This window comes from Pan paniscus, chromosome 6 (assembly GCF_029289425.2).
Source record: "Pan paniscus chromosome 6, NHGRI_mPanPan1-v2.0_pri, whole genome shotgun sequence".
NCBI classification, from domain to species: Eukaryota; Metazoa; Chordata; class Mammalia; order Primates; family Hominidae; genus Pan; species Pan paniscus.
The window spans coordinates 10,965,746-10,992,474 of record NC_073255.2 but is presented as its reverse complement, the minus strand read 5'-3'; the positions used below and the strand labels follow the sequence as shown (position 1 = coordinate 10,992,474).

Below are 26,729 nucleotides of genomic sequence, written 5' to 3'. Positions count from 1 at the left end.
CAAACCTCAACAGCATGTGACTGTACTGAATACGCTAGGCAACTGTAACACAGTTGCATTTGTGTATCTAAACAGAAAAGGCACAGTAAAATGCGGTATTATCATCTTATGAGACCAGTGTTGTATATCTGGTCCATCACTGATCAAAATGTTATGTGGTGTGTGACTATACTCCAATTCTGAGTTTTATTCTGTTTTACTGAACTATGAATACTTTATGCTAAAGAAGATCATGTTCCAATTCCTCTTGCTTTGTAATCTTTTCCATACATCAAAGAACAATCCTGTTTTTCAAGCTTTTTGGCATTTCCTACAATTCATTCTCAGAGATGACCTTTAGAATAGACTCACCAGGCTCTTATTTCCAAAGCCTGTAGGGATTGTGATGATTAAATCTGCGTTTAAATTTAACCTCAGTGAACTGCCCACTGAGGGGGGGCCACTCAATCCAGCTGGCTTGAACAATCTCTTGATGACCAGAGACTGGGGGGTCACTCCAGCTGCTCTCCCCGACCCCAGGGACATCACCATGGCCCACTGAGCATTCCTGGGGCCCCAGGCCTGCCTCATCTTCCTTCCAATTGTCTCCTTTCTAACTTTCTTTGGGGAAGGTGGCACCTAATTTGAATGCCCTAGAGGTTGATTTTTTACCTGCCGGCTTTACCCAGGGACTTGCAGCTTCCAGGTAGGGTAGGAGGAATTTTTTGTTGGAGGCATTTGCTGGATGCCTTCTCCATTGTTTCAGTGGTATTTCCTCTTAACAAATGCAAACGTAACAGCTCACACAATAGAACTTCAGTTTTCAATCACAGCAAGTCCAAAATCAGCACTCTTGTTCAGAGAGTGGCTTCCAGGGACTTCAGTTTTTCTATAAATGGCTTCTCAATTCTCCTTCAGAAGGTTTCCAAGGTCAATCTGCTCATTAGCAGAAAGGGGGAGAGGATGGAGAAGGCACACTGGCTTTTTGGCCACCTCACCTGTGGCAAGTGATGCAACAATTCTGCCCCACTGGTGACAATGTGTCATGAAGGCCCCATTTGTGCAAATGGCTGGCAGGTCTCATCTGCCTGGACAGTTGTCTCTGTCATCTTCCCTCTGCTCTGGTCCTGACAGGCATCTAGGCAACTCTGTTGCATCCTAAGGCTTTGCTTTCCCATCTTACCTGTCCATTTGTCCAGCTGTCTACTCACGTCCTGAGGGCCAGAACCTAGTCACCTGGCCACAGCTAGCTAACAGGAAAGTGGAGAAATGAACTCTCCAGTTACAGCCTGAACAACACAGTGAGACTCTCTACAAAAAAAAAAAAAAAAAAAAAAAAAAAGCTGGGCATGGTGGCACACACCTGAAGTCCCAGCTGTCTGGAAGGGTGAGGGGGGAGGATCACTTGAGCCCAGTAATTGGAGGTTGCAGTGGACTATGATTACACCACTGTGCTCCAACCTGGGAAACAGAGTAAGTCTGCCTCTAAAAAAATAAAAATAAAAGAAATCTCATTAGGTACCCAGCTGAGACTTGAGGAAGGGGGAATCCTACAAAGAGGGGGAACACTGTAGTGCAATTAGCAGTCTGTTGCAGAGTTCTGTCATGCGATGCAGATACTCATAGATGGAGTATTCGTTCAACAAAGCAAGGATGTGTCCAACAGTTTGAGCAGCCCAACCATTTCCATGAAAGCTGGCACAGGGCAAAGCTCCTAAAAAAGGCACAGACATCACTTAGGCACCTGAGCCATGAAAATCTGGCTAAAACTGAACAGACTATTTATTATCAACATTGGTTACTTTTTTTTTTTTAAAGATGGAGTCTCTGTCACCCAGTCTAGAGTGCAGTGGCACAATCTCGGTTCACTGTAACCCCTGCCTCTGGGTTCAAGCAATGCGATTCTCCTGCCTCACGCTCCTGAGTAGTGGGGACTATAGGTGACGTGTGCCACCATGCCTGGCTAATTTTTGTATTTTTAGTAGAGACGTGATTTCACCATGTTGGCCAGGCTAGTCTTGACCTCCTGACCTCAAGTGATTCACCCAGCTCGGCCTCCCAAAGTGCTGGGATTACAGGCGTGATCAACGTTGGCTTCTGCAAGGACCTGCTTATGATTTGAATGGTTGTCCCCTACAGAACTAAAGGTAGCATTTTAAAGAGGTGATTGGGTCATGAGGGATCTGCCCTATGAAAAAGTTAATGTGTTAATGGGTTAATGGATTAATGGGTTATCAGAGGAGTGAGTTAGTTATCACTGTAAAAAGCCAGGTTGGCTCTCTCATGAGCCTCCTCACAATGTGATGCCCTCTGCACCTCAGCACTCTGCAGAGTCGCCGCCAGCATGAAGGCTGCTAACAGACGCAGCCCCTAGACCTTGGACTTGCCAGTCTCCAGAACTGTTAAATCAATGTCTTTCCTTTATAAATTACCCAGTTTTAGATATTCAGTTACAGCAACAGTAGATTAAGACAGACCCCCCTCTTATTTTACCTGATTTTCTTTCCTCTTCATACCAGACCCCACCCCATTCCCTCCCCCGTAGGTGTTACATGAAATTTATGACGTTAAGTAGTGTTGTGAACCTATATAATAGATGTGTGTGTAGGTATGAGACATTTTGACATTTTGTTTAGCTATATTAAATATTGTTGAATCAGTTTTCCCATTCATATCTAAGAGATTTTATCAAATGTGCTACATGCTAGTCTAGCATTTTACTTCTAACTGCTCACAGCCTTCTACTGCTTGTGTCACATTTTACTTACCTCTGTTAAGGATGTTCACCTAGGATGTCTCACAAATCTTGTTACGAAGAAATTCCAGTCTATAAAGACAAATTTGCAGCCAGGCGTGGTGGCTCACGCCTGTAATCTCAGCACTTTGGAAGGCCGAGGCGGGTGGGTCACGAGGTCAGGAGATCGAGACCATCCTGGTCCACGGTGAAACCCCGTCTCTACTAAAAATACAAAAAATTAGGCGGGCATGGTGGCGGGCGCCTGTAGTCCCAGCTACTCGGGAGGCTGAGGCAGGAGAATGGTATGAACCTGGGAGGTGAGCTTGTAGTGAGCTGAGATCGTGCCACTGCACTCTAGCCTCGGTGACAGAATGAGACTCTGTCTCAGAAAAGAAGAAAAAGAAAAAAAGAAAAATTTGCTCAATCTAAAGTAAAACCAACAAGTAGAATATATGAGGATATTCAGCAAATAATAAAAGGGTAGTATACTAAAAAAAAAAAAAAAAAAAAAAAAAGGATATAACCTATACCTGAAATTAGTGGTTACAAAATGCAAGTTGAAACAACAAAATACCCCATTCACATCCTTCAGAACAGCAAAAATTACAGAGACATATAGTAAATATTGGTGAAGATGTGAATGGTAATTGAAAAGGTTTCGTGCTATAAAATGACACCCATTCTAGGGAAGTGACCAGGCAGTATCTTTTAAAATTAATATTGGTCTGGCACAGTGGCTCATGCCTGTAATTCCAGCACTTTGGGAGGCTGAGATGGGCAGATCACAAGGTCAGATTGAGACCATCCTGGCCAACATGGTGAAACCCCGTCTCTACTAAAATACAAAAAATTAGCTGGGTGTGGTGGTGTGTGCCTGTAGTCCCAGCTACTCAGGAGGCTGAGGCAGAGGAATCACTTGAACCCAGGAGGCGGAGCTTGCAGTGAGCCCAGATAGCACCACGGCACTCCAGCCTGGTGACAGAGCGAGACTGCCTCAAAAAAAAAAAAAAAAAAAAAAAAAATTAATGTCTATGCCTTATGCAATGTATACCATCAGTTTATATGTTCCAGGGAAGTTCATTCACATAAGGATATATATACAAGGAATTTCATCATAACAACAGTGCAGCAGTTAGAAGTGCTGGTTTTACAGGTAGAACATTTGATAAAATCATTTAGGTTATGAATGAAAAAAAGGATGGAACAAGATTTTCTTTTCTTTTTTTTTTTTTTTTGAGACAGAGTCTCACTCTGTTGCCCAGGCTGGAGTGCGGTGGCACGATCTCAGCTCACTGCCAGCTCCGCCTCCCGGGTTCACGCCATTCTCCTGCCTCAGCCTCCCGAGTAGTTGGGACTACAGGTGCCTGCCACCATGCCTGGCTAATTTTTTGTATTTTTAGTAGAGACGGGGTTTCACCGTGTTGGCCAGGATGGTCTTGATCTCCTGACCTCGTGACCCACCCGCCTCGGCCTCCCAAAGTGCTGGAATTACAGGTGTGACCCACTGCGCCCAGCCCAGGATTTTCTTTATTTTTCCACTTGGCACCACATCAATCTCTTCCAATTTGAGGCCTTTCGTTCTCTTTTAATTACAAGAAAATTTTAATTCGTGTATTTTCCTTGTGTGTTGTCTCTTTTTCTTTTGGGAATTGTAGTATATGGTTATTTCTACTATCCTCTACATCTCAGTTTTTGATTTTTCACTTTCCATTTCTTCATTTCTTCTGGTGTCCTGGAGGAAATATTTGCCTTTACAACAGAGCCTGCTAACTCGTTCTTTGGGTGTATTGCATCTATCAGTCTCATCTATTATTTCCTTCATGTCGATTATGCATGCTCAACAATCCACCTTTCTTTTGGTAACTATATTTTTACACACACCCCATTCATCTTTATATTTTTCTTCAAAGATACGTATTAAGGCGGGGCACAGTGGCTCAAGCCTGTAATTACAGCACACTGGGAGACCGAGATGGGGGGGGATCACTTGAGGTCAGGAGTTCAAGACCAGCCTGGCCAATATGGTGAAACCTCGTCTCTACTGAAAATACAAAAATTAGCCAGGCATGGCGGCACGTGCCTGTAATCCTACTCAGGAGGCTGCGGCAGGAGAATCGCTGGAACCTGGGAGGTGGAGGCTGTAGTGAGCTGAGATCGCACCACTGCATTCCAGCCTGGGCGACAGAGTGAGACTCCATCTCAAAAAAAAAAAAAGATACGTATTAAGAACATTTTGAAATCTGTCTGGATGCCCGTATTTCATTAATTTAGGCCTTCTCATGTAAATGGTATTGTGTACTGTCTCTTAGTACCAATTCCTCATGTGTCTGACTACTTTCCTGAATTTTTACTTGGATACTGTAAATCCTGGCTGAGAATGAATAGCAGGGAGAAGGCCTAATCCTCCTGTTTCTTCCTGTTGGGTGGGTTTAAGTGGAGGAGTGTGTTACAGAAAAAAATCCCCTATCACCACTGCTTGGAATGAGACCCCCCCTTGCCCCGCTTGACTGACCCTCAGGATACCACTTGACATGATCACCCTAAATACTGCCTCCTTAAGATGTCTCCAGTCGACTGGGTGTGGTCGCTCATGCCTGTGATCCCAGCACTTTGGGAGGCCGAGGCGGGCAGATCACAAGGTCAGGCCATCCGGGCCAACATGGTGAAACCCCATCTCTACTAAAAATACAAAAATTAGCTGGGAGTGGTGGCTGGCACCTGTAGTCCCAGCTACTTGGGAGGGTGAGGCAGGAGAATCGCTTGAACCCGGGAGGCAGAGTTTGCAGTGAGCTGAGATCGTGCCACTGCACTCCAGTCTGGTGACTGAGCAAGGCTCTGTCCGTCTCAAAAACAAACAAAAAACAAAACGAACAAACAAAAAAATGAATGTCTCCAGTCGTAGCAATGACTGGCTTTTGAAGTGAGGAGAGGATGCTCTAATGGAACCTAAGTGCTCCCATAGGACCGAGCTGCTCTCCTATCTTATGAAGGCACCATGGTGGGCTATCATCTCCTGGGCATACTACAGAGGACCGTAAATGTATAGGGAAAAAGATTACAATTGAACTACTCTTTAAGATTTGTTCTGTCTGCCATTACCTTTCCCGCAAAAGAGCCCCATTCACATCCTTAGTTCTCTGGACCCAAACACTGCTCTTATTTCCGTGGCACCTCCGGGCTTGCACTGTAACAAGCCAGCAGCCCATGCTAGTGCATCAATTTGGCAGGAATCATAGACTTTATATTCAATGAAGGGAAAAGCAATTTATTTTTGATGTAGTTATCTCTGTGATAGGAAGAAAAAAGCAATATAATTTTAAGAATGTATTTCCTGGTGGGCTTCATTTTAAGATGGGCCAAAAATGCCTCTGAATTTATGAAAACATTGGCATCTTTTAAACTATAAACATGTTACTATGAACACTGACTACATTACTGAAAAGCCAGTTCAGGACCACTTATATACGTACCAGACCCTTTGATGTGCAGGCAATCCATAGGATGAGAAGAAAATGCCAAGCCATTTACAGTTTTCAAATATTTTACTGAAAATGCATATTGTACAATTAATGTATAATGACACACCAGTGTGAGAAACCTCCATAGGTATCATTTCCACAAATATGCTATGAATATAGAGTTCCTACACAAAACTATACAACTTACCAGATGTAATTCCTGTTACGTACCATACTCACAATCATCTTGAAGAATATGGAGAAAAAGTGCTGAGTGACAAAAACAGGAGCCATGTGTGATTTTAATAAATGGAAAACACGGCATTTCAGCTCAGTGGTAAAGCAGTAAACCAATCAGATGCTTAGCTATCAAGTAATCATGTGAGAGGAAACAGAATTAGATCCTTACCTCATACTATATGTTGTCAGCTAACACTGTAGCAGTGGTATATGAATCACATAAATTACCTCCAACAAAATTTATTCCATGTATTAGAAAAAAGGAGGTATGCCTAACATTGTGTCACGTTCCAAAGGTGAATTTTGCAGGTCAACGATATGACAGTTCAAGGAAGCATACATTTTATTGTTTCAAGTTGATTTCTAATGCTCAAACTATTTACGTCAAAATTTACAGAAAATAAATCTCTATATCAACAGCTTAAAATAAATGACTTACCTAAAGTCCACTTCTGAACTGCATAACTCCTATAAAGGTTTAAGTCTGTACCAATTAGAATGTCTTCAGTTATTAGTAACAGAGCATCCTAAATCAACTGGCTTAAAAATAAGTTTAGTCTCTCACAAAAGAAACAGTCCAAATGAGGAGTGGCTACAAGGCTGGTTGGTTTAGTGGCTCAAAGACATCATCCAGGTCTCAGGGTCTTTCAGTTTTTCTGCTCAGGCCATGATTAAACTATAATCCATTGTTGAAAGATGGTTACCAGGCACCACATCCAGACAAGGTACTGTTCACCACAAGATTCTACTTCCCTTTGCTTGAATCCTTGGGCCTTTGAGAAGACCTTTTCCAGAAGTAGTCTGTCAGGTATATCCTTTGTTTTATGTCTAGAATTGGGCCCTGTGACCACTGTAAATCAACTGCTGGCAACGAGAAGGGGAGTGTCATTGGTTAAAACTAATCAGGATTTATCTCACTTCCTTTTGAGGATAAATGGATAACCAAACTCAGCCAGCAGAGTAAGGGAGTGACTAAGAAAGTCACTCGGCAATGTCTGCCACAAACCCTTATTAGAATGTGTTCTTAATTCATTCAGTAACAGGAAAGAGTAGAGCACAAGGTTTAAAACCAGTACGATATCAAATGAAAACACAGTGAATTCCTATGTTACACAGCATTGTGCTCTGCACGGTTATGTAAGTGTCCAAATAAAAAACCATAGAAAAAAATAATAGATACAAATGGGAATATTTTAAGTATATCTTAAAACTGTATAGAGTGCAATGATTTTCTCACTCCTGGAAAACTGGCATTATTAATTTTAAATTACCTAAGCAAAGTTTTCTATCTATTTTATACATGGATATTTATCTCTCTGGCTGACTCAGATACAGTTGAAAACATTATAAAAGCATTGGTCCTTTAGAGCTGATATTGTTCATTAAGAATGATCAAATGCATTAAATCCTAGAGAAGAGTGCAAGAAAAAGTATACTTTATATCTATCAAATGATATTAATGTAGTGCTGTTTAGAATACTCTTACTATATGAATTACAAAATTAATAAGGATACGTTTTTTCAAACATGATTCGAAGTGAACATACAATTCCTGTAATGTAATGTAATAAAAACAACCCTCTCCCCAAACATAAGTCCTATGTTCTTTGGGAACTGCTTACATGAGTTTAAGGTTACCGACTTAACTAGCTATCCTGATGACTTTACAGTTTCTATTTACACAAGGAGTATGTTTATTCACAGCAGGAATCTTCTATTTCTTTTTTTTTTTCAAGTTTGCTATTGTATCAGAAACATATCTTTTAGTATTAACAGTTTCCAAAGGATTATGTCTTCCACATTCCTTATACTGATAGATTTCCCCTTGGCTATGAATTCCCTGATAGGCAAAACAGTTCCAATCCATGGTGACATGTATATACATTCTTAATATTTATAAATTTTTACTTGTCTACAGTCTAGTATTGTTATACCATGTGGTCTTGTTATAATCATGGTTTCCATTCTGTGAGTCTTCAGCTTATGAGTCCAACACACAAGGGGATGTCCACACTAACCTGTGTGAACTCTCTGATGTACAAGGTGTTTGACTTCAGGCAGGAGTTTCTGATTCACTATATTGAAAGGGTTCTCTGATATAAAATGAGGTCTGACTTCAGAGAAGCCTCCCCACATCTATTACATTCATATTGCCTCTCCTATGAATTCTCTGATGGCTATTGAATGCTGATTTGTGGTAGAATTTTTTTCCACATTCAGTACACTCATAGGGTTTCTCTCCTGAATGAGTTCTATAATGTACAGTGAGGTATGACATCCGAGAGAAGGCTTTTCCACACTCATTACATTCAAAGGGTTTCTCTCCTGAATGAATTCGATGATGTATAGTGAGATAGGACATCTGAGAGAAGCACTTCCCACATTCGTAACATTCGTAGGCTTTCTCTCCTGTGTGTGTTCTCTGATGTCGATTAAGGGCTGAATTCTGGCAGAAGGTTTTCCCACATTCACTACATTCATAGGGCTTCTCTCCTGAATGAATTCTATGATGTATAGTGAGGTATGACATCTGAGAGAAGAATTTTCCACATATATAGCATTCATAGGGCTTCTCTCCTTTGTGTATTCTCCGATGTCTACAAAGGGCTGAGTTCTGGTAGAAGGTTTTCCCACATTCACTACATTCATAGGGTTTTACTCCTGAATGAGTTCTATGATGGATAGTGAGGTATGACAACTGGGAGAATAACTTTCCACATTCATTACATTCATAAGGTTTCTCTCCTGTGTGCACTCTCTGATGTCTCATGAGGGCTGAATTCAGGTAGAAGGTTTTTCCACATTCATTACATTCATAGGGTTTCTCTCCTGAATGAGTTCTATAATGTACAGTGAGATATGACAACCGAGAGAAGAATTTTCCACACTCATTACATTCATATGGTTTCTCTCCTGTGTGGGTCCTCAGGTGGGTCGTGAGAGTAGACTTGCGGCAGAAGCATTTCCCACATTCACTACACTTGTAGAGTTTCACACCTGTGTGAATTTTCTGATGGTCATTAAGTGCTGACTTCTGCGAGAAGGTTTTCCCACAGTCATGACAAACGTAAGGTCTCTCTCCTGAATGTGTTCTCTGATGTTGTGTGAGGTGTGTCTTCTGGCAAAAGGATTTTCCACAATAACTACATTCATAGGGCTTCTCTCCTGAGTGAGTTCTCTGATGCTGAATGAGGTGTAACTTCTGGTAAAAGTTCTTCCCACATTCATTACATTCATAGGGCTTCTCCCCTGTGTGTGTTCTCTGATGCACAGTAAGGGTTCCCTTCTGGCAGAAGGATTTCCCACACTGATTACATTCGTAAGGTTTCTCTCCTGTGTGAGTCCTCTGATGTATAATAAATTTTGACTTTTTACAGAAGGATTTCCCACATTCACTGCATTCATAGGGCTTCATTTCCATATGAGATGTCTGATGTACAGTGAGGTCTGACATCTGGAGAAAGGCTATTTCAGATCCATTCCACTTATAGGGCTTTTCTTCCATGTGATTAACAAAAACAGTGTCCTTTTGGAAGGCTTTCTGGCATTCAATATATTCAAAAGGTTTCTCCAAAATACGAATTTTCTGATAAAGACTTTCTTCGTTTAGAGTATAAGGTTCCCCATTTTGATTAAATTCATAAGCTTGATCTCCTGGATGAGTTTTCTCAAGCTTAATATGGAGGAGTGATTTCCCACATCCACTACATTCATCAGCTTTCATTCTTGCATAGCTTCCATCACTACTAATATATTCTGAAACAGACGTTAAACACTTTTCACATGAGTCACAGAGGCTATTTTTATAGGCTATTTTTCTTGAAGGAACAGGGTTCGTTTCTACATCAAAAGTTTTACCAGGAACATTACCTCTCTCTTCAATCAGGGTCTCAATGAACACAGTTTGCCTTGAAGGTTTATTTTCCTCTTCCTGGATTCTCTCTATTAGGTCATCAGTTTGCCAGACTTCATCTAAAGAGAGACAAAATTAACCAACTTTTGTACATCTTCCTATATATATATATGATATGGAATCAGATTCATGATTTGTACACAAGCATCTCATTGTGAGTAGATGCTAGCTTCATGAACAGATGAAAATAATTCCAAGTGTACTCTTCTCCTTTATTCTTTTGCTTAAAATTACACACACACAAACACACACACACACACACACACACACACACACACACACACACACATCCCCTTCTAGGAATGGAGAAAGGGGGAAGTAAACTGACAAAAACACATGCACTTTTGATCTACTTTATATTTTGTTCAAAACTGGGAATAGAAGATAAAATATAACACAGAACAATGACTGGTAGGTGAAGAATGCTGGATGAATGGCTGACAGGGTAGAGCGATAAGGAGTGCTGTTGGACAAGGAGGGTCATAAGATGTATTCAATTAGGGATTCATTTAGGGGGAGGTAAAGCTGTACTTTACACCACATCACTTCATACCAAGTTGAGAGAGATTACAATTTAAGGCATTAGCACTGTATACTAACATTTTTGTGGTTAGCAAAAAAAGGACTACATCCTTCCAAACTATTTTGCCTTCTTTCCTCATTCCACATAGTAGAATGAACTAAATCTCCTCATGTTTAAAGGAACAGCCCTATAACCAGGGCATTCGCCCTGTAATTCTGTTTCACTTGGATGAAGAATCCCAGGAATGTATATATATATATCCTATAGGAAATATAAAATAGTCCACAGAGCTATAGGCTTATCTTGTGAGGATAGCGATGAGATCAACTGGAAACTTTAGTATTCTAATGATGCTATGATTTAATGCTAAACTCATTCTGACCATGAAATTCTACTTGTTCCTATTTGAACAGTATATTTAATAGCATGAACTCTGGTGAGGTGACCTAGGGCAAGCTACTTAGCAATTCTCTGTAGTCAGTATCCTTCATCTGCCAAATGGAGATAATGACACCTACCTCATAAGGTGGTTGTAGGATTGCAGCAGTTAATGCAGTGCTCAGAGCAGCATCTGGCACAAAACACATGCTTGATAAGCTTAGCAATTATTCTTCCCATCTTTCAATCTCCTGACAATTTGCTTAAGCCAGACCCACCCTGACATACTACCATCACTTAATTCTCAGTGTGAGTGCTTTCCCACTCCTGAGTAGCATTTAGTGTACAAACCTTACAAATCAGATCCCTGGCCGGGCGTGGTAGCTCACGCCTGTAATCCCAGCACTTTGGGAGGCCGAGGCGGGCGGATCACTTGAGGTCAGGAGTTCGAGACCAGCCTGGCCATGATGGTGAAACCCTGCTCTACTAAAAATACAAAAATTAGCCGGGCGTGGTGGTGGGCACCTGTAATCCCAACTACTTGGAAGGCTGAGGCAGGAGAATCGCTTGAACCCGGGAGGTGGAGGTTGCAGTGAGCCGAGATTGTGTCACTGCACCCCAGCCTGGGTGACAGAGTGAGAATCTGTCTCAAAAAAAAAACAAAACAAACAAAACAAACAAACAAAATCAGATCCCTTACCATGCTCCTAAAATAATAATTTTATTTTTACTTACCTTAGAAGTGTCTGGATGAACCTGACTACCGTACTTGCTATCATGTACATTAAGTGAAATGATATCAACCGTAACCCCTATAACCTGTGCTTTCCCTGAACCCACTGCCAAAATATCAACAGCTCAAATGAGAAAAAAATCTGAGAGACAATACTTTTCACCTCCTGGGATCATTATATGATTCCAAGCTAGGATGACAGTCATCTAACAAAAATATTCTGTTGCAGGAAAAGCAAGCTATTTGTTGCACAAGGAGGGTCCTAAGATAAGTCCAAGTAGAGAGTTGTTTTGGAGGAAGTGGGTCTGCACTTTACACCTTCTCATGTCACATCAAGCTGGGAGAGATAGGTCATGATCTATCTCTTATCCTTGCCTTATGCTATGATCACTGTGTGCCTGATCAATGCCCAGCACATTTCACCTACAGTCTCCACCCTTATTGTTTCACTCAGTTTGCTTGACTTCCTGCCTTCATCTTCTCAAAACCTACCTTTGTAGGGGATTTCCATGCTTGAAAAAGATACTTCTCAAATCCTTTCTCACCTCAATTCCATTTCCCCTTGAAGTTGAGAATACTGTCTATAGAATCATTTTAGTACAAAGTGACTCAGCCTTGCATTGGAACATCAGCACTCCATGTAAAATGCTGAGTTTTAATTACTTCATGCAGCGCTGTTCTCTTTTTTTTTGAGACGGAGTCTTGCTCTGTCACCCAGGCTGGAGTGCAGTGGTGCGATCTCAGCTCACTGCAAGCTCCGCCTCCCAGGTTCAAGGGATTCTTCTGCCTCAGCCTCCTGAGTAGCTGGGACTACAGGCATGCGCCACCAGGCCTGGCTAATTTTTTAGTAGAGACAGAGTGTCACCATATTGGCCAGGCTGGTCTCAAACTCCTGACCTCATGATCTGCCCGCCTCGGCCTCCCAAAGTGCTGGGATTACAGGCGTAAGCCACCACGCCCAGCCCTTGTTCTCTTTTCCTAACCACAACCTTTCTCCTTGGAAGGATGGTCCTATTTCCTATTTCCTTTGAACCTCTGAATAAAAATCAGAGAAGCTGTTCTTAATCTGAATCATATAGGTATTTTTCCACTACTTGCAAAATATATGGGGATGTGACCCAGGCATGCATTATTTCTTTTTTCTTTTTTTTGTAGAGACAGGGTTTCACTATGTTACCCAGGCTGGTTGCAAGCCATCCTCCTGCCTCAGCTTCCCAGGGTTGGGATTACAGGTGTGAGCCACCACATTTGGCCCAGGCATGCATATTTAGAAGTAACTGCCTGTAAATTATTTCTGAATGGATGGACAAGAAAGTTCTTTCACCTGCCTAGCTTCTCAGATAATCAAAGAAAGAAAGAAATATCTCTCTCTGTTACACACTACATCAAGGGATAACATGCCCCTTTCCTTACAGGACTATGATCCAAGAGCAAAACAGCTCAAGCAAAATATAGACACTATCGAATAACAGATTACTTAATCAAACTCACTTCTTTTTCCTATCACCCCTAGGTGAAACTGAAGTCGAGGGAAGGGAGATACAGAAGTCATGACAAAAGTCAGGGAGGGGTTGAAGATTTGAGGTCAGACTTAAAGAATGTGTTATGTGGGGAAGGAAAGCACACCCTAATGAAATGTAAAGCTGTAGGGACAATAGTATCATGAAGAGAAGACATTAGGAGTGTGGACCAAATGGAGTTTAGTGAGAGTTTTGGGGAAACAACAGAAAATTACTTTTTCCAGGTAATACAGGCCTAATATTGTTGAGATCCTTAAGGGACAAGGAATTAAAATTCCCTTTAGGAAGTAAAATGTAACCAACTATAGGCTTATCTTGTGAGGCTAGCGATGATATCAACTGGAAACTTTAGATGAAGACATACTGCAAATCCAGCTAGGACTCATAGCAATCCAGGCATGACAGCATCTAGTCTTTGTTTACATTAAGTCAAAGGAAACTGAGGATATACGGAGGACAATGAAGACATTTCACATTGGATGAAATCCAGTAATCCAGAGAGATCAGTAATATCTGATGAGAATTTCAGTGGTTTCACAGGGACCACTATAGAAGAAGAAGAGATTAGTATAGTTTAGTAAATAAAGGGAGGTGGAAAGGTGATTAGTAATTATAATTTGGAATAGGTCATGATCAATTTCCAGGCCTGATGAGAACAAGAGCAGCTCTGTAACTGCTATCACAGAAAGTACCAGACTAGAGCCCAGGCTCAATGGTGGTAGAGATGTCATCCTGGGTGCGAGCAACATAAAATAAAAAACAAAGCCTAAAGACTTGGCACTGGAGGCGCCCTTTGAGAAACTCATAATGCGAGGAAATCACAGTAGGTAGAAACAGACCCTTTAAAGACATTTCTGGAGGTGGTGGAAGCATAAACCAGACTTCATTTACGTATATAATACTTACTAAGCACCTGCCATGACAGGGTATCATTCAAGGCATTGGGAACAGAACAGAAAATAAGAAACAAGATGAAAACGAGCATTTGGTTAAAGAGGGAGACCCAGGTACTGCAGTCACCAAATTTCAGGAGGGCTGGGTCTCAGGAATGAGCAGCACTGTCCAATGAAGCACAGGTGCACATGACAAGTGGCAGGATCCACTGGCTTAGGCACAGGATGGGAACTTTGGAGTCTAACCTCAAAGAAAGAAAAGTACAAAGTAGAACAGGGTCCAGAAACAAGTCTCAGGCACTGCACGGTAAAGATTAAAAAAAAAAAAACCAGAAGTTACACGAAGAACACAAGAATCACATAAGTTATTTTTAAATGTCAGACTTATAACACCTAAAAAATCCATGATAATGGTTTCTGAAAATGCTAGAAGAGCAAGCAAAGACCCAAAGTTTAAGAGAACAACAGAAGTGACTGGAATTCGATTCTTGGGAGTGGCAAGCACAGAAAAGCTCCATAAACGTAAGTTCTTACGGGGAAGGAAGAAGGCTTTGGGAGTGAGATTCAGGTTCATAGAGCATATAAGCAACTATTTCTAGTCACTTCTAAAGGTTCGGGACCATTAAAAAATCCCTGGGAAAAACACTCCCAAGTTACCGATCTCCTCACTGCCTCCACTAACACACCTGGATAGCTCTGAAGTAGGAATTCTCCTTCTACTATCCATGGCTCTTCTCCTTGCTCCAACTTGCTGATAACATCCGGTTTGATAATGTGATACCCTGTTAATGAGAAATGAAAGAGAACTTGAGCCCAGGCCGGTTGGCTTCAGGGTCTCTGTCATACGGGGAAAATTCCATTTGTGCCTTATCAAAATCAGAACTTTTCACGGGGGAGATCAAGACCAAAATGCCCTGCCTGGTGCCCAAAAACAGATTACTCACATTCGTCCCATCAAATTTTAAGTTAAAGTCATAAAATCTGTGAGAAATCCCATGTATTTTAGCAACTGAGAAAGCAAGCTATCCTCACCCACAGAAACTAGATTGCTGTAGTTCTCCAGCATCACATCCCTGTAAGTTATCTTCTGCTCAGGATCCAGCTGCTGCCACTCCTCCTGGGTGAAGTCCACAGCCACGTCCTTGAATGACACTGGCCCCTGAAATGGCACCGTGATTGGAATTGGGTGACGTGAAATAGGCACATAGGTACAAGATCTTAGCATGCTCACTGGCAAAATTAACCATGAACACTGTATACCTTTATTTTATGTTACAGACTGTGAAAGGGAAACAAACATATCAGAAATACACTGTTCTGGGGTTCATTCAGTATACATCAAACAAAAAACAAAAAACAAAAAAACAACACTGGGATTGCACGGTGAGCCAGAAACAATCCTGGCTGTTGGGAACTCTAACACCAGCAGGGACGAATCTCACCCCTGAGGAGCACAGGCCTGGGGACACTCACAGAACCGCAGGATGCACTCTGCTCCTTTGCACATTCTTCAATTTGCTTCTAGAACATTAATAATGTTGGTTCTCTTCTTACCTCCCTGGTCACTCCTTCTCAGTCCCTTTGCTGGCTCCTCCTCTACTCCAAGTCATCCTGAATGTTGTGGGCCCTACGGCTGTCTTGAGTCTTTTTCTCTTTGCTGTCTGTACTTGCTGCTTTGATGGTGAGCCCTCTTCCCGGCTAATTTAATTACCATCTATACACCAACATTTTCCAAATTTACATCATCAGCCCAGGCCTCTCTGCTAAATTCCAGACACATATGTCCCAGATGGCAAACTCAACATCCCTGAAATTCAATTGCTGTTCCTGTTCAAACCTGCTCCTACCATAGCTACTACTGGAACCAACGCACAATATTTGACACAATTACCAAAATAACAAACAGGCTGGGCAACACACATTCTAGTTTTTATTTTTACTGCCAAGTGACCAAGCCTATAGCAGTTCAGAATGCAGCCTGTCACATGAATGATCAGTAATAGCTTGGTTCAGGTTTTCCTAATTCCCAGCTGGGAACCCCAAATTTCCTTTCTTCCCATGGTACACGTTCTAGGAGAAAGGAACATTCCTGAGGAGGAACAGACAGCTGACCTGGAAACTGTCAAAACCACATCTATAAATGTGTATCTTTTGAATAAAGTGTCCCATTCACAAGTACTCACACTAGCCATTATAACTGTTTCCTTTAATATCATCCCCTCTAAAATAAAGAGAATAATGCTACCTATACATAATACCAGTATTAAATGGACTAATCCACGAAAAGCACTTAGCATAGTTTGTTGGATAAAACACATACTTATCAATGAAATCTACTGTTATTGCTGACTTTCTACTGTGGCTCTGACCACTTTCCAAATTAGGACAGAAAATTAACCATAAAACACAGAAGTTTAAACAACTGAAGGTTATGTGGTTGTTATTTATGTAATTGGCAAGAAAGAATCATAAAACAGTGTCTGTGTGTTAAGAACAAAGAGGCTGAGATGATTTCAAGAAAATATGGTAGCAGGAATGGTGTAGAAGGTGTGGAAGGAAAGGCCATGTCATGTTCAGAGCTACGTAAGATGATGACAAACTCCTGATGTTGACTGAACACCTTGGGTTTCATATGTGGAATGACTGGAATGATCCATGAGTGCAAGCTGGGTTCTACTGACTCCCTGAGATGCCGTGCCACTCTCTCCCAGCTCTAGATACAGGCGTATCCACAGACAGGCCTGGCTGGCCTGGGAAGGATGAGGGTAATCAGGGCTGAGAGTGTCCAGCTGCTGATGGGACACACGGTGGGGGAAGAAGTGGGTCCCACCCCAGCCAGATGAATCCAGGTGCAGGACTGCCCCAGCAGGTGATGAGAACTTCCTGGGGAGCAATAGCTGAGCTTCCAGAAACTCTGTGCACACTTTGTTCAGACGTCATCCACCATGAGGATCGGGGGAGTCTGGAAGTTCACGTATGGCATTGCCCTGCCTTGCTGAGCAATAACAACTTGTTTATTTCTTAGGAAAGTCAGCCTGGTTTCCTTTATTCAAGTGGTAGGTCCCTGCTTAGTATGTCCAGCTGATATCTGTCAGGATGGTCACTGTGCAATGGGTGAAAACGGGCAAAGGACTTTCAAGAAGGACTCATAAGAGGAAAAATGTGAAGAAAGTCATCAGCTCAGGAAAAGTTACAAAAGGAAAGCAAACAAATGAAAGTAGATGAGTAAAGAGACCACATATATCTATGACTACAATAAGTGTGAACACATAAAATCTCTGTTTTATTTTCGATTTTTTTTTAAATCTCTATTTTAAACCAGAATCCCTCTTACAATAAAAATATGCCAGGGACGGCCGGGCGTGGTGGCTCACACCTGTAATACCAGCACTTTGGGAGGCCAAGGTGGGCGGATCACAAGGTCAGGAAATATAGACCATCCTGGCTAACACAGTGAAACCCCGTCTCTACTAAAAATACAAAAAATTAGCCGGGCGTGGTGGCAGGCGCCTGTAGTCCCAGCTACTCGGGAGGCTGAGGCAGGAGAATGGCGTGAACCTGGGAGGTGGAGTTTGCAGTGAGCCGAGATCGAGCCACTGCACTCCAGCCTGGGCGACAGAGCAAGACTCCGTCTCAGAAAAAAAAAAAAAAAAATATATATATACACACACACACACACACACACACACACACACACACACACACACACATATGTGCCAGGGACACGATCTTGACCAGAAACATACTTAGAAATAACCAAACCATTTCAGTCACACTTCTGTCCTATAGATCGTATATATTTGTTTTTGAGTCTTTCCATTAAGAGATTCTAAGTGATCTTCCTGAGAAAGAATATTTCATTCTTTTTAGAATCCCATAAGCTAGGAGAGTCCTCTGTCTAGCATCTCAGCTAGACACCCTTGAGTGTCACTGACTCAATCCCCTCAAACCCCCACTGCATTTGTTTTGCACATTGTCAGTCTCTATTAATTTCAGCTTTTCAACAGATGACACACTTTCCCAATTAGAAGGCTTGAAGTTCTCTGTAGGACAAAACCAAAACTCAGTCCAGCATTGGGGGCTCCTGGGTCCATCTGGGTATTTATCTGCATTCCCATCCCTCAGTCTCTTAACAGGAAGTCCAAATTCTAAGGAAGCAAAAATTTCACCAGCCCTCCAGGAGACTTACTCAGGCCCCTAATGCTGGTCTCCTGAGTGCCTTTACAAGCCTCTGCCACTAACCCGAATTATTCCAGGGCTGGCAAATGCCACCTTTCCCTTCCTTGAATGACGGAATCACAATACTTTGATGGTGCATTCATTTGTTCGTTTGTTCGTTCGTTCATTCATTCATTCATTCGAGACAGGATCTTGATCTGTTGCCCAGGCTGGGGTGCAGTGGTGCAATCATAGCTCACTGCAGCCTCATATTCCTGGGCTCAAGTGATGCTTCTGCCTCAGCCTTCCAAAGTGTTGGGATTACTGGTGTGAGCCACTATGCCCGGCTGAGGATGCATTTAAAATCAGACTTCTGCTTCATCATCACTTCAGAGTTTCCCAGGCATTGACCAGAACGACTCCCATGATCTCCAATAATTACATCCATGAATTACCTCCTCCAAGGAGAACATAAGCACCTTGAGAGAAAGAAGTGCCTCTTAAAATCATATCCCAAACCCCAAGACAAATGATGTTAGTGTCTAAGAAAAAAAGACAAAATGCTAGCTGAGCAGAAGGACACAGAGCCAAGCAAGGAGGGAGCTTCCTCTGGGACTCCTGAAGCCCCAGAACAGCAGGTGTCTGTGTGGTAGACTGGCTGCTGCTCTAATCGCTTTCAGCTGAGAAACACCAGTATCATGACACAAGCTCCCAAAAGAGTAGTATGTTACATTTACATTGTAAGAAATGAGCTGGGATTTCAGACAGAAGGAAAGGATGGTCCTCACGGCTGGCTGAGCATGTGTGGGGGTGGTTAGGATGCAGCTGCTCTCTCCCAAAACCCGGCCCTCACCCCTCACTCTTGGCTGACGAGCTATTTCCCTGAGAAAAGAAGCAAACAGGAATGCTATGTCTACCCTCTTCTCTAACCACCTCATGGGACACCTCCAGCTGTCTGCATCTCTGTCCCCTCTGGCTGACTCGAGGCCCCACAGCCATTTTCACCCCATGGGCAACAACTATTTCTCATTCTCGACAGAATCACCCCCACTATTATCTCTCCCATGAAAACAAAACAAAATGAAAAATCCTTTCTTAACCTCAACTCCTATTCCTGCTACTATCCAATTTCTCTTTTTCCTTTAGGGCAAAATTTCTCAAAAAAAAAAAAAAAAATCTGAATAGACCAAATTCAATTCTTCTACCACTCTCTCCTAAACCTCTCCAATCAGGATTTCCCTTACAGATCCAGCCACAGGGCCTCAGAGAGTCACACGACCTCCCCTGAGCTAAATCCCAGCACTATTTCTCAGTCTTCCTTGGGCTGGACTCTTAACAGCATTTGACACAGTTGATCACCTGTCCCTGAAGCTTCTCATTCCCTTGGCTTCAGAAACTGCACGCTCCTGGTTCTCCCTCTAGCCTGACCAGTAGCACCTTCCCAGTTCCTCCTTCTCTACCAGACTGCACATGGGAGAGCACCAGATTCGTCTCCCAAACTCCACACACACACACACACACACCAGATTCATCTCCCAAACTCCACACACACACACACACCAGATTCATCTCCCAAACTCCACACACACACACACACACGTTTGTCTCCCAAACTACACACACGCACACACACCAGATTCATCTCCCAAACTCCACACGCACCAGATTCATCTCCCAAACTCCACACGCACCAGATTCATCTCCCAAACTCCACATACACACACACATACACACAGATTCATCTCCCAAACTCCACAAACACACACACACACACATCAGATTCGTCTCCCAAACTCCACACACACACATACACCAGATTCGTCTCCCAAACTCCACACACACCCCCCCCCACCAGATTCGTCTCCCAAACTCCACACACACACCCCCCCACCAGATTCGTCTCCCAAACTCCACACACACAGATTCATCTCCCAAACTCCACAAACACACACACACACACATCAGATTCGTCTCCCAAACTCCACACACACACATACACCAGATTCGTCTCCCAAACTCCACACACACACACCCCCCCACCAGATTCGTCTCCCAAACTCCACACACACACACAGAGTCATCTCCCAAACTCCACAAACACACACACACACACATCAGATTCGTCTCCCAAACTCCACACACACACACACCAGATTCGTCTCCCAAACTCCACACACACACACAGAGTCATCTCCCAAACTCCACAAACACACACACACACACATCAGATTCGTCTCCCAAACTCCACACACACACATGCACCAGATTTGTCTCCCAAACTCCACACACACACACACACCCACCAGATTTGTCTCCCAAACTACACACACACACACACACACACTCCAGATTCATCTCCCAAACTCCACACACACACACACACACACACACAGATTCGTCTCCCAAACTCCACACACACACCCCCCCTAGATTCGTCTCCCAAACTACACACACACACACCAGATTCATCTCCCAAAACACACACACACACACACACACACACCTGCCTTCTTGATGCTGCCACTCATCGCATACTAACACAGCTAACACAGCTCCCAAACTACACACACACACACACACACACACACACACACACACACACCCCTACCTGCCTTCCTGATGCTGCCACTCACTGCATTCCAACACAGCCCAAATTTTAAACATCTGAAACCTAATTCTGGCCTTTTCTCAAGCCTGCTTTACCCACAGTCTTCCCCATCCCAGCTTCAGGCAACCTCATTTTCGTAGTAGCCACTCTGGGAGCCACACAAGTGCTTTTCCCATGGGGGAAGCACGATATGATGAACACTTCAGGAGAAATACTTGACATGGGAAATGCAATATGCCTGGGCTTGTGGAGGAAAGTAGCAGCATAGAAAGAAAATCTCTACAACAGTAGAGAGGCCAAAAAATAAGCTATTTTGACAACAGCAGGGAGGGGATAGGGGACAGGATAAAAACCATCTAGAATATGACATGAACAAACTCAAAACAATCGTGAGGTCAGAAAATGGACAAGTTTAGAAAGAATCCCATCTTTCTCGATAGGGCTACAGGCTGGACGATGGAACAATGAATCAATAGGAACAAGAGAAGGCATAGGTGGGGGGCTCCAAATAATTATTCTGAACCTGCTGCATCTATGACCTTGAGGGGCCCTTTGGACACACTCCAAAGAAATGCTAAGCAGGTGGCTGGACAGTTCTACGTGGGAGAACCAACACAGAGCTGGTAGTTAGAAGCACAGGAGGGTGACATCAGATAGGTACGGAGTCGTGAGCCAAGAGTGGACACCAACACATGAAGACCAAAGAAATCAATTTCAGGAAGCAGGCAAGAAGAGAAAGGGCACTGAAACTGACAGAGCAAACTGCAGAGTGGGCCAAAGCAAAGATGCAAATGTCCACTAAGAGCATGTGCTGGATTATTGGCAACCTTTTCGAACAAGGTCAGGGGAGTGGTAGGGACAGGACCAAGACCACAGGCTATGGGATAAAATGGGCATCTATGCCAGAGATTTATTATGGTCCTTTCTGCTGTGCAACCCAGATAAACTAAGAGAAGTATTTAGGGAGACGGCTTGGCATGGTGGCTCACACCTATAATCCCAGCAATTTGGGAGGTCAAGGTGGGCAAATCACTTGGCACTTGAGGTCAGGAGTTCGAGACCAGCTTGGCCCAAGTGCTTCTGAAACCCCGTCTCTACTAAAAAAAATACAAAAATGAGCTGGGTGTGGTGGCAGGTGCCTGTAATCGCAGCTACTCGGGGGCTAAGGCAGGAGAATCGCTTGAATCAGGGATAGCGCCACTGCACTCCAGCCTGGGCAACAGAGTGAGACTCCATCTTTAAAAAAAAAAAAGAAAAGAAAATATTTAGGGAGACTAATTTAAGGGTGAGAAGGCCATTTCTGCAACGGATAGAGCAGTAAAAAGAATCTACCTTTGAGACAACAATGTTTTAGTTACTAGAAATATTATGGGCTGGGCGCAGTGGCTCATGCCTGTAAGCTCAGCACTTTGGGAGGCCGAGGCGGGTGGATCACCTGAGCTCAGGAGTTCGAGAGCAGCCTGGCCAACATGGTGAAACCCCGTCTCTACTTAAAAAAAAAAAAAAAAAAAAAAAGGCCGGGTGTGGTGGCAGATGCCTGTAATCCCAGCTACTCCAGAGGCTGAGGCAGGAGAATCACTTGAACCTGGGAGGTGGAGGTTGCACTGAGCTGAGATAGCGCCATTGCACTCCAGCCTGGTGACAGAGCGCAATACTTGGTCTCAAAAAAAAAAAAAAAAAAAAAAGAAAGGCAAGAATTGCAATGGTTCAAGGGTTGTTATTTAGGAAAGCTGTTGATAATGATCTCAGAGGAATCTTTAAAATTCGTGCAAAAACAAAAGTGATTCTGCTTACGGTCAATGTAAGTCAAGGAATGGATGGTATTTATCATTTTTTGTGATAAATGCCAAGAACATGAGACACTTGTACTCTGGCTTCAAGAACTCTTTAAGGATCACGCTATCTGCGCATATGAATATGATAAAAAGGCTTGGTGCTGATGGCTACTGTTCTGTCTGACCAAATCTTGTATCTATTTCTACTTTCCCATTTTAAACTTTGAACCCTTAATCTCCTCCTAAGGTGTATTGTAAATCAGAGTAGAGAATAAATACATGAACAGAAACACTCACCAGGGATTTATTCATTTTCTGCTGCTCTTGTAAAAATCTGGAGGACTGTGAAAGCGGAGGCAGATCTGGGGAAGGAAAACCCGAGCCATGGCGTTATGAGCGGTCTGGCCTGCCAAGGCGGTCATCTCCCGCCTAAAACCTACACAGAAAGTTCCAAGAAGTACATCCTGTGGGAGACTGTCCCTTTAAGCCTTCAGAAGGGATTGGAAAATGATCAGGAGGGGGACCGATCTGCACATTTGAAACTCACACATGGCTACCTTGTGACTGAGTGGATGAGATTCTCATGGTGAATGAATACTGGATCCTACTGAAATAATCTGCCATCATTAAATGCAAGATGTAAAAAGGAATTCTGCTGGACCAGCCTGGCCAACATGGTGAAACCCCATCTCTAGTAAAAATACAAAAATTAGCTGGGCGTGGTGGCGGGCACCTGTAATCCCAGCTACTCGGGAGGCTGAGGCAGGAGAATCGCTTGAACCCGGGAGGCGGAGGTTGCAGTGAGCTGGGATGGCACCATTGCACTCCAGCCTGGGCAACAAAGCGAAACTTGTCTCAAAAACAAACAAACAAAAAACAAACAACAAAAAATGAATTCTGTAATACTCATCTATTTTCTTACTCTTTTAAATAAAGATCAGAAAATCCACAGGATGCCCTAAATAAAGGAATACAGTCGGCATGATTGAGTCTTTATTTGCAGAAACTTCAGTGTGCTACTCAAAAGGATCTTTTATTGAAGAACTTACGCTCACTTAACTAGGATACGGGGGACAGAACACTGGCCTGGGAGATAAAACTCCAGAGTTCTACTATGAGCAACTCCACCCACAAAACCTCGGACAAGTCACCCACCTGCTAAGGCCCTTCCCCTAGCAAATGAGGCAGCAAGAGATAGTTCCTGCAGGCTGTTCCTGCACTACAAGGTATGATTCCACAAGAGCAGACCTAAGGGGGAATCAGCACTTAAATGAGAGAACAGAGGTGCTGACGGACGTTTAGATACGGTCGCAATCTGGAGCAGAGAGGAGGAAGGGCTGCTGGGGTGAGGGGGGAGTGGAGACAACGTCCGCAGCTGAGGCTGGTGACACCCCCCACGCCCCCGTAAGCCTCGTCCTCGCCGGACCCTGCCTTCAAACCCAAACACACGTCACTCCTGCAAGCGATCGAGACCCTCCACTGTCCCTCACTCTAAGGTGCCCTACACGCGGTGACTTCGCCCAGGCCCTTCTCGCCCCGGGCCCGCAAACCCACGACTTACCCTCCTGGGGCTCCGCAGCCTCTGCCCCACCGCTCCCGACAGGCCGGGGCGGGGTTGCTGTCGCGGGCGCGCGTCTGCTCGCGAGGTCCCTTCCTGTCCACCTCACCAAGGCCGTTCTGCTCCAGAGGGGCCCGGGCCGGGCCTACGGGACAAATCCAGGCAGGGCGTCCCTCCCGGAGCCCAGATCCGTCTCCCTGGGGCTCACCGTCCTGCGGAGCCGGGGCCGGGCCGTCGAGGACGCACACGGGCCGGGCCCGGGTCCCGCCGCCCCTTCGCCTCCGCCGTCGCCACCGCCCGGCCGGCCCCTTGGGCCCCAGCGCCGTCGGCTCCGGGGGTCGTGCTCGGGGATCCCCGCTTGAGCCTCCGCCTGGCCCGCACAGCCCCGCGCCCGCTTGGGTGCCGGCCCGGCTCTTCGGCACCCAGCCCCGCAGGCTCCGCGATTCTCGCCCACCGGAGGCCAAAGCCTGGGAACTAGGGCGAGCGGTGACCTGGGGACGCACAGGAAGCGAGGGCACTGCGGCCGCGGCGCGCATGCGCGAACACGCACACAGAGAGGGGTGCACATGCGCAGGAATGCACCGGAAGTCCGCCTCCCGGGACCCACCGCCGGTCCCAGGACAAATACCGTGACTCTATTTCCCATGAGCCTACGCGCTCCCCAAATTTAGGAGCCGTCTGAAATGTCTCTATCTGGTCTAGCGGTTAAGAGGCTCTATGCTAAGAGAATTGGCAACCCCGAACCCCAGACTCAAATTTCTCCTTAGTTTAAGGGAACGTCTTCATGGGGATGGCTTGACTATCTTTAAGGGAACGTCTAGAAAGTCTCTGCTTCATGTAGCATCTCGTACACCATGACCGGGCCAGTCCTGCCTTACCCGAGAGCTCAAGGCTTAAAATCAATGTCCATGTGCAACCGTGACAAATGGAACAAGAGGGTGCATCATGCTAGCTTATGATCACAATGACACATTTAACGAAAACTTCAGTAAATAGAGCCCATGGATGAAATAATAGAGGATTAGCCTGGGACAGGATACCATCCTCGCCCCAACAAGGAGAAAAAGAATTCCAGCTTTTCCAAATCACTTTGAATTAGTGATAGCTAGAAAACTCAGAGAATATGTACAGAATTGAAAGAAGAAAAAAATTAGCCAGAGCTCTACTTTCTGAAGAGGATGAGGCAAGCAGAAGAAGAAATTTGCGTTTTAATGGAAAACGAAGCACATTTAGAAAGCCATGTTACTTGATTCCAACCCTGTTCATTATCTTTGAGGTATTTTACACCTCTTTGAAAACTGTAGGTAATCGATGCAAGTTATGTTCTGTCTGGTGGAAGTTGGTTGACTTCCCACAATCTCCACTAGAGAAAATGCAGTTTTGACTGCATTTCTCCATTTACATAATCATGTCAATATTCCTGATCTGAAAATATGTCTGTTTCTCAGATTCTCTCTCTCTCTCTCTTTTTTTTTTTTTTTTTTTTTTTAATTTTGAGACAGGGTCTCACTCTGCTGTGCATGCTGGAGTTCAGTGGCGAGATCTTGGCTCACTGGTTCAAGCAATTCTCCTGCCTCAGCCTCCCAAGTAACTGGGATTACAGGTGCACATCACCAAGCCCAACGAATTTTTGAATTTTTAGTAGAGATGGGGGTTTCACCATGTTGGCCAGGCTGGTCTTAAACTCCTGACCTCAAGTGATCCACGCGCCTCAGCCTCCCAAAGTGCTGGGATTACAGGCATGAGCCACCATGTCCAGCCCTCAGATTCTCTTTTGAACCAGTTATAATATCTGCCTGTTTCCTCTTGAATTAAATAAAATCTTTAGCATGTGCTCATTTTTATATCTGTATCAGAGTCATGATTTTACTTTTATGTTTTAAGGTTTTCCAGGTCTTTGCAGAAGTCCCTGATGGAATCACATGACTGAGCCAGGAAAACCTCAGGACTGGAGTGCCTCATGAACGGTTGAAGCGCAGGTGAATCTTTTCTTGGCTCCCAGGAATGAGTCCAAAGTGCCAGTAGAAATTTGCTGGCTTCTCATTTTTCAGTAATTTCCCCATTTACCAATCCTGTGTTTTACTTTGGTTTGCATTTGTTTACATTGCTAGCATCACTGATTGGGACTTTGTTTGTTTTTGTTGTTTCAAGGCAAAGTCTCACTCTGCCGCCCAGGCTGGAGTGCAGGGGTACGATCTCGGCTCACTGCAACCTCTGCCTCCCAAGTTCAAGTGATTCTCCTGCCTCAACCTCCTG

The 26,729-nt window shown here is 43.9% G+C and overlaps 1 protein-coding gene across 2 annotated transcripts; it reads right to left on the bottom strand.

Moving 5' to 3' along the window:
- Nucleotides 1–6,239: 6,239 nt before the first annotated feature.
- ZNF12 (zinc finger protein 12) lies at nt 6,240–25,011 on the bottom strand. 2 transcript variants are annotated; one of them, XM_003832940.5, is made up of 5 exons: nt 24,477–25,011; nt 23,213–23,277; nt 15,407–15,533; nt 15,061–15,156; nt 6,240–10,386 (listed from the first exon to the last, which is right to left on the bottom strand). In XM_003832940.5, exons 2-5 carry the CDS (start codon nt 23,225–23,227, stop codon nt 8,531–8,533), a joined length of 2,094 nt encoding a protein of 697 aa, XP_003832988.1. In that variant the 5' UTR covers nt 23,228–23,277; nt 24,477–25,011; the 3' UTR covers nt 6,240–8,530. The 2 variants fall into 2 exon arrangements, with proteins under 2 accessions (XP_003832988.1, XP_034819526.1); XM_034963635.3 differs by lacking the exon at nt 23,213–23,277.
- Between the last annotated feature and the right edge of the window lie 1,718 nt (nt 25,012–26,729).